Below are 8,668 nucleotides of genomic sequence, written 5' to 3'. Positions count from 1 at the left end.
ACGGAAGGAAAAAGATCTAATGTTCACTCAGGTTGGTAGTTTAAATTTTCATTTTAGATATTAATATAAAGGACATAATGAATCACCAGTAACATCAGAAGTACAAAAAAAAAATTGTAGTATAAAGGAAAGAAGGAAAAGTCACATTTTATCAACCATTTGCTGAAATATATCGAACTTGTTGGTGACTTCTATTTTCTCTCGGTGATACTTTTCGATTTTATCTTCGGCAGCTGTGCTAGTAGTCCTCTTTATCGTAAAATTTGTGATGAATGATGGTTTGCCCACCACAGACATGCAGCTTTAGACATAGACATCAATAATGGGTAGAAATGTGTTCGTGATAAATTAAGAAAAGTGGCAAACGTCTTTTTAAATAGTAATCTCATGTCAGCTCAAGAAGCAGGTTATCATGCTTTATCTCTGCCCTTATCAAAGAGCAGTAGAGGGTGTATATATATACAGTGTATATGTATATATATACCAGTCCAGACGTCAAAGAAATGTATCAGCTTAATCTCCAGTGAGTTGAAAATAACAGGGCAAAATACACCATAGTTAGGGTTGAGGAACTTGATGATATCTTTGAAGAAGTAAACATCGGTGATAGATCTGAGCCGGAAGATGAGGCACATGGTAGAATTTTCACACAACCCCAAAACATAGATATGTTAGAGCAAAGCGGTGTTGAACAGCCTAAAGATCAGACATCTAGTCGTTTCACAAAAGTCCACCTAAAGTCTGCAAAGATACAATATAATTCAGGGATTGAATAAACTCAATGTGGCTCAAAGAGAGTTCGTGATGCATATCTATAAGTGTTTCAAGACAAAAAATTGTTCTTGCAGAAGCTCTTACTATCCACAAAAGCCAAGGGCAATCTATATGTTTAGATCTGAGGAAATCAAGCCATATTTGATCTATGTTATACGTTGCCCTAAGCAGAGTAACATCATTGTCAGGACTATATATTTTAGGAAAGTTTGAGGCACCAGACTCATCAAAAGAAGAAGACTCAATTTTAACTGAGCTCGATCGCATGAGACATCAAAAGAAATTGGAATTATCCTACAACAACTTTAACGATATTAAAAAAAAAAAACTTACTTGTTGCCTAGCAAAATGCACATGAACAGTCTCTTAAACAACACATTGAGTGTATAATAGCAGATAAATGGTACGGGAATTTTGACATTTTGATTTTTTCAGAGTCAAGCACAATACCATCAGACTCATGGTATAAAAAGACAAGGTATGATCATTAGAGCCGCCATCTTACAAAATGGGGTAATAAGGTTTTGATGTTTGGCATTTGGCAAAGTCAAAAGCAACAACAATTTCCAAGACAAATTTGTTTACAACAACAATTTCAATGGGCTGGGGTGTCAAAACCTTAGGTAGCCATAAGTTTTGACAGTTCTCGATACTGAGTTTTTTTTAATGATCATACCTTCTCTTTTTATACTATGCATCAGACTCAATAAATATACATACCTGGGTACACCTGCTTTTACAGATCTGATGGCAGCTTTACTGAACGGAAACCACGAGGGCTAATGTGTTTCAAGAAGCCAACAAAGGAAATTAGCAATTTATTGGCACTCCGACCAGGAAATCTTAATAGGCACGATGCACGAAGAGCATATCGATCTAGTAGCATTCGATGTAGGTGACACAAGAGTGATCACAGGGAAAAATCTCCATCAACACCTTTTTTTGAATTAAAGAAACATTTTACAGAATTTTTAAATACCATAGCTAATTTCAAAAACAAAAATACCGTTTTACTAGGAAATTTCAATATAAACATAATAAATGATACAAACAGTCTCCTACACTCCTTTTTTAAGAGCTGGAATCTAGTATCAGCTTTAAGATTAGACGAGTCTACAACAGAATACAACACTCAAATTGATGTCATCTTTTGAAATACTTAAAATTTAGATTTGTGGAACATACGAAAGTATGTTCTCATACCATAAACCTATTTATGTATTTTCAAAATTAGGAAAAGAAATGTTCATATAAAAGTATTTAAGAAAATTTCAAAATTGCCTATACATATAGTATAATAATAATTAAATACATAATTTATATTAAAATTGTATAATATATAATATAAATAAAGTTAATATTTATCTATTTTCATTGTTATTTTATTTCCCTACCCTTTGTGTACATAATAAGATCTAAAAATTAATCCATTTAATCCATGTACCAATAATCTCTTAAACCGATAACTTTAAGTCATAACATACTAGGAATAAGAAAAAAAAAAATTACGTTAAGTTATAACATACTAAGCTATAAATGTGATACTAAGGCTAAATCCGGTATTTTTTTTTTCGTCTTCACTCCCAGAACTCAAGTTAAGAATTTCAAATTTCACGAAATAGTTTTTTTTTTTCAATTTAAATCACTTCCATTAAATTTTACCGCTCTAAAATTGTACTAACAACCTTTATACTGACAAAAGTTCTTATAAATATCTATTAATATACAGGGTTTCGCCTTGATCATAATTAATATATATGTATATTTACTACACATTTAATTTTAATAATAGCATAAATATGTCTACTATTGAAGAAATCGTGAAAGAAGAGGAAAGTCAGTTGATATGTTTATGTATACTGATTGGAAGTTATGGCAACATAGGAGTTTCCATGAATGAACTTTGTGGTACCAAACCAACTCAACTACCAATTGAAAATATTAATAATAAATAATCTGATTAATTTATTCTTAATTTTTTAAAGCTTCATTCAAAACGATATTTGGAAGGAATATTGAAAAAAAATTGGTGGATGGGATCCTGTCGTTTACGGAATATAACAAAATAAAAGCACCAGAGTTTTATCACGATTCCAATTTATTTGAATTGGCAATCCTCTGAAGAACTCCTATTATGAGTTTTTCAAAGGATTGCCAATTCAAGTAAATTGGCGATCAGAATGTTTTTAAAGTGAAGTTGAAAGTAATTTACTTTTAATAATATTATTTTGACAGGACGGTTTAACCGTCACTTTGATTTTGTTGCAGAGTGATGCAGCTACTTTGTGGCAACGCTGAATGGTCCGTCCGCTTTTAATCATTTTTCTAGTTTGGTTTGAGTTTTGTTGCAGGTGAGGTTGAGTTTTGGGAGCCAATTCCATTTGTTGGTTTTGCTTTGTATACTTCCTGTTTGCAATAACCAAACAAGAAAAAGTCAGGAGCAGCAAGATCAAGCGTTGGGGGGGAGGGGGGCAACGGAATGTGAAGTTTCTGGATGTCAGCTTATTGGGAAATTTTCATCGCAATTCTGTCATAACAGGCTGGGCTATATTGCTGAAACCACACAGAGTTGAAATAAATTCTCCTTCGGCGTAGTTCTGGATAGAAAAACGCTCTCAATATACTCAGGTAGCGGTCTCCAGTAACTGTAACGGTGTGATCGTTTTCTTCAAAGAAGTAGGGCCCAACAATGTAGCGTGATGAAACTGCACACCACACACAATACACCACGAAGTGGATGCAATTCTTTTCCTAAAGTATTTGTGGGGGTGAGCATTCAATATTCGACAATTTTGTATATGTTGCCGTTTAAATCGAAATGGGACTCGTCAGACATAAAAAGACAGTTCAACATGTTTCCGTCTTCTTCGACCATTTGAGGCATCTTCTGGCAAAGGGCCAAGCGGCCGACAATCCAAATTCTTGTTTTAGTGTCACAGATATCCATTTTTTTTAAATCAAAAATCAATCTGCAAAATAAAAATAAAAAAGATTCATTATATAAATAGAAAAAAAGTTATTTATTTTTTTTTTATTAGCGGCTTTCATCAGACACCCTGTATTTCTTCCGATTTTTTAATTGTTGATTTTTGTCTGCTTGTAGCTGTGTCCCAAACTTCGGTATTTCCCTTGCACGCTTGCACCTGACTCATAAAGAACATACACTCTCTCTGAGCCAAATTTAGTTAAATTTGTTGTCACATTTCAAACTTAGCTCATAAAATAATAATTGATTAACCAGAGAATATAAGAATTAATGGCCATATATCTGCAAGTCAGGGTATTCGTAATGAATTTGCAAATTTTTTGTTATCAATTTAAATGGGAGTAAAACAAGGCTTACATGAAAATACTTTAACTTTCTTTTAATAACGAAATATTAAGGCTAAGTATAGGTACAACTTTGCTTTTAACAACAGTTAAAAAATTAAATAGATAAACAAAAAACCTATTTCGATACAAAATAAAAATTACTTAGTGTGTAAGTTCGCACATAATATTTTTAGTAATTAAGTTAGCGTGTAGCATTTCTTACAATATAAATTTAAAAAAAATTATGTGTTTTTATACTTTTTGAATTTTTTTGAGCATTTTTTTCAGCTTCGGTTGGCGCATGGGGCCTTGGACCACTGGACAAAGATTTTGGGAGGAAAATATTTATATGCCTTGTCTTAAACTTTTCTCAAGTCGACCCGATTCAACACGCCAGCATCACTTATTATTTTCCCATTGCATTCTATATCATCATAATGTGAACGAAGATTGCGCCGCACATTGCCTAATGCCAACAAAACTGTACTATTAATAGTAGTTGTAATATACCGCTCCGCCGTCCTCCCGATTTGGATGCAGCTCTTCGCTATTATAAATTATTTATTTTTCTGAAAAAAAAAATAAATAATATATAATTGATTTTTCAATCCATTAAAAAATCGACGTGTAGCAAGGCGCTTACGAAATACAGTAAAACCCGGATAAGTACCTCACCTTAAATGCCCCGTTTTGGCAGGCATTTAAGCGGGCAAGGCACTTATAGGAACCCGCTTAAGTGCTCATAGGCACTTATCTCTATATTTTTTGAAAAATAAAAAAAAAAACAAACATTAAATGATATAAATAAAAATAAAAAAACATTTCATAAATTGATTGATATCAATATTTTTAAAGCGGAAGTGGATTTACCAAAGAAAATAATCAGTTATTTTTGTTTGTGTTGTGTTTTGAAATCTGTAATTGAACATTTTTACTTGCGATATAGCTACTATATATCAAGTTATGCATTCGTACAAAAAAAAAGTTGAGATAACATTTTTCCATGACATTACGATGGTGGACAATGCCAAAAAAGTGAATCCCGGAAGTCCGTCTGTCTGTCTGTCTGTTTGTATAAGGAGCTACAGCCTAAACGGATGGATCGATTAATGTCAAACTTGGTATGTAGCGTTATTTGGCGACTCTCAAGAGGGGTTTTTGGAATTAATTTTTTTGGACCAAAAATAACGGTACTTGTCATATACCGATTTTAGTAAAATTGAAATATCTCGAAAACGGCTCAAACGATTTTGTTTAAAAAATTCAAATGTTATTTTTAAGCTAAGGTTTATCTTCCAATGAAAAAATTTTTTTTTGAAAATCATTATTAAAGGTACCTGCCATAGAACCGTTTTTTTCAAATCCGATTATCTTTTGCGATATTATTTTGCAAAAAATAATTTCTGGATTTTTAAAAAAGTTTTTAATTTTTTTTTTTGAAAAATCAAATTTTCGAAACCGGGACATTGAATTTTTTTGAAATTTTTGTTTTTAAATGTTGATTAGTGATTTCTACAAAATGGCATACCAATTTTATTTTAAAACTTTTTTTCCAAAAAATTATTTATAAAAAATTTTGAAAATTTTTTTTCTAAAAATGCATCTTAATATATCAATCAAAACTGCATACTTGTTTTGAAGGGCAATTTAATTTCAGATTTTATTTTATTTTTTTTTAAAGGAATTTTATTTTTTTTCCAGATTTCTATATAAAAAGTCTTAAAAATTTAAGCAACTTTAACTCTAAGAGCAAGTTCGTGCGACCCAGTCGTGCATTTTATTTCTTCAAGGCGCTCGGTTTCGAAATCATAAATGTTGTTATGCTCAATAAATTTTCGTATAACCGTCAACGCTTTTAAAGCTTCGTATTGGACATAATCTTCAAATATTGTTGGTTCTATTGGTACGTCCCATATTTCTTCGACTTCAGGTTCACTGTTTTCATCAGGAAGGAAGCCAGCCTACGAAAATAAAAAAAAAAAAAAAATTAAAGCAAGATGTAAACAAAATATGATCAATTCATGTTTAAAAACAAAGGACTTACCTTTTGATAACAGTTTGAAATCGTATCGGGTTTCACAAGCCACCAAGCTCGTTTGATGTACATGAGTGCTCTGAGAATTGTGATTGACTTGGAAAACTGTTTAATTGTAAGACCATTCTCGATTGCCAGTAATTGCTTCCGCACTATGATTTGACGGTAATAGGCTTTGAAACAATGAATTATACCTTGGTCGAGAGGCTTGAAGATCGAAGTGGTATTTGCTGGCAAGAATTCAATTTTAACATTTTCAATTTTTAAGTTGTCAACCTTGTGACATGCTGCGTTGTCCACGAACAATAAAACCTTTCTCTTCTGTCGAATCATTTCATTATCAAATTCTTTTATCAATTTACTCCACAAAGAAGATGTCATCCATGCTTTATTTTGGGAATAATAAGGAAGTGGAATAGTTTTTCCTTTGAAGCACCTTGGATTTTTAGGTTTTCCGATGGCAAATACTTTTTTGAATGTTTCATCGGCATTGCAGAGAAACAGCAGGGTTAGTCGAGCTTTATCAATTTTCTACCTTTTGGGGTGCTACCTTTTTTTGTCAATGTACCATTTGGTAAGGCTCTGAAACAAAGGCCGCTTTCGTCAGCATTAAAGATATTGCATGGTTCGTATTCTGAAATCAGGTTCGGTAGAACCTCTTGTTGGTACAGATCAGCTCCTACAGTATCTGCGTCAACTAGCTCACCTTGGATTTTCTTATACTTAATATTTTCCCTGCGTTTCCAACGCCATAGCCAACCGCTTGTTGGCTCAAAGTCTTCATTTAATTTTAAAGCAAACTCTTTGGCTTTGCTCATTAGCTGAATACCACTAATAATTGCATTTTGAGATCACATTTGATTAAACCATAGAGTGACAGCAGTCTCTACTTTTTCATTAGAACTCATTCGCAAACGTTTCTTTTTAGAATTTTGGTTAGTTTGTGCAGCTTCTTTCAATTTTGTCTTATTTCTCGCCACTCTTTTAATTGTGGACACATCGCACTTAAATTGTTCAGCAATTTCCTTTCTCGATTTCAATTTTCTTCTTGAGTCTTTCTTTGGAGTAGTCACAAACATGGTCCAAAGATCGGCATATTCTTTTTAAACCATTTTTGACTTCTTTTAAAACACTAACTGCTTCCAATAATTCCTGGCGATATGTCGGGGTTAAGTTGCATTTTATTCAAAAGCAACTCTCTTTGGTTTTTCGTTTGTAATTTAACTCCTAGAATATAAAAAATGCTAAATATAATTAGGTATTTATTATTTTATGAAAATTTCTTACATTTTCGACCAAAATTATCCTTTTCCACCGCCAACAAATTTTTTTGTCAACGAAAGAACAACTGTCAAATGCAACCCGAAAATAGTTCACAATAGGCGGAGATTTTTCGTAGTGGAAAGTTTTCCGTCCGAAATTCACAAGGGAAATGTGAAATTAAAACATTGAATTTATGTAGTGGTATGTGCAATAAATAATTGAAATTTATTTTGGTTTGTTTTCATTCATAATTTATAAAACTTCTTTTAAGACAATCAATGTTTGAAATTATTATGCAATCATCCTTGATAATTTGCTTTTCTGTTTCCTTCAACCATACAAAAATATTTGAAAAGGATTTCACCCCCGAAAAAGCTGCATAAAGCTGCCCATGGCCATGGCAATAATTATAATCCCGCTGTTTTTAGGGTTTCACCTTAGGATTTGTTGATGGTCATTCCATAAGAAATTTTGACAGGAAACTGTTTCCTGATCATTTTAAACACCATCATAGCATCGGATGTTGTTAGTGATATTCTAGGATTAAGTACCGTTTTTTTGGGCATAAAATAGCCTCGTTGTCAAAGTGAATTTACCCAATCGAGTGATAATCAACCTTGCCCCATTTATTAAGCCTTCCCGAGAGTTTAGGTTCCTTATTAACATTATTGTTGTGTTCTTTTTTAGTACCAATTTGTGAGTTGGAAGGCCATCAGAATGACTTAAGCTGTTCAAAAATTCAATGGTATAAAGTTGTTCATCAACTTGATCTTCGGAATTCAGTGAATCATTGCTGTGATAGGTTTTTGGCTCGCCTTCAACTATATTTTGTTTACTTTATAATTATTTATTTTATCGCAATCATCATTTTTTGGGCATAAAATAGCTCGATCGACGAAGTACATCATACGTTTTCTTCAATAACGATAGCGTAGAAAATTTTATGTACTTATATCGCAAGAGCAGGCAAATTTTTATTTAGTTAAACTTTTGCAAATTTGGTATATGACAGGTACTTTTATCTTTTCTCCGAAAAAATTAATTCCAAAACCCCTATGTGTAGGCTCAACAAAAAAAAAAACTACATGCCTATGAGGTTTGAAGTGAATCGAGTTATCCGATTAGCATGTAGCCCCTTATACAGACCGGACCGACACATACCCTAACAGAAGACGGACTAAAAAATTAACGGACAACTATTTTGTTTACGAATGTATAACTATTGTTGTTACAGTACTTTACAGTAAAACAGTTCCTATATAGTAAAATATGATTATGCAAAAA

At 32.4% G+C, this 8,668-nt stretch overlaps 1 protein-coding gene across 1 annotated transcript; it reads right to left on the bottom strand.

Moving 5' to 3' along the window:
- Positions 1-720: 720 nt before the first annotated feature.
- Positions 721-6,939, bottom strand: LOC129910466 (tigger transposable element-derived protein 6-like). Its single transcript, XM_055987868.1, has 4 exons — positions 6,657-6,939; positions 6,131-6,351; positions 5,931-6,047; positions 721-741 (listed from the first exon to the last, which is right to left on the bottom strand). The coding sequence occupies exons 1-4, from the start codon at positions 6,937-6,939 to the stop codon at positions 721-723; spliced, it is 642 nt and encodes a 213-aa protein (XP_055843843.1).
- Between the last annotated feature and the right edge of the window lie 1,729 nt (positions 6,940-8,668).

The sequence above is a fragment of the Episyrphus balteatus genome, chromosome 1, assembly GCF_945859705.1.
Source record: "Episyrphus balteatus chromosome 1, idEpiBalt1.1, whole genome shotgun sequence".
NCBI lineage: Eukaryota > Metazoa > Arthropoda > Insecta > Diptera > Syrphidae > Episyrphus > Episyrphus balteatus.
The sequence above is the reverse complement of the archived record's forward strand: the minus strand, read 5'-3'. Positions and strand labels throughout refer to the sequence as shown.

Bases quoted from the DNA above. Each gene is read 5' to 3' on its own strand.
- LOC129910466 (XM_055987868.1), bottom strand. From the start codon at position 6,939: ATGAGCAAAGCCAAAGAGTTTGCTTTAAAATTAAATGAAGACTTTGAG. The intron at 6,352-6,656 runs GTAGAAAATTGA...AATTCTTGCCAG, and splicing joins AAAAGGTAGCACCCCAAAAG to CAAATACCACTTCGATCTTC. The intron at 742-5,930 runs GTTATACGAAAA...GTATCTTTGCAG, and splicing joins AAGCTTTAAAAGCGTTGACG to ACTTTAGGTGGACTTTTGTG.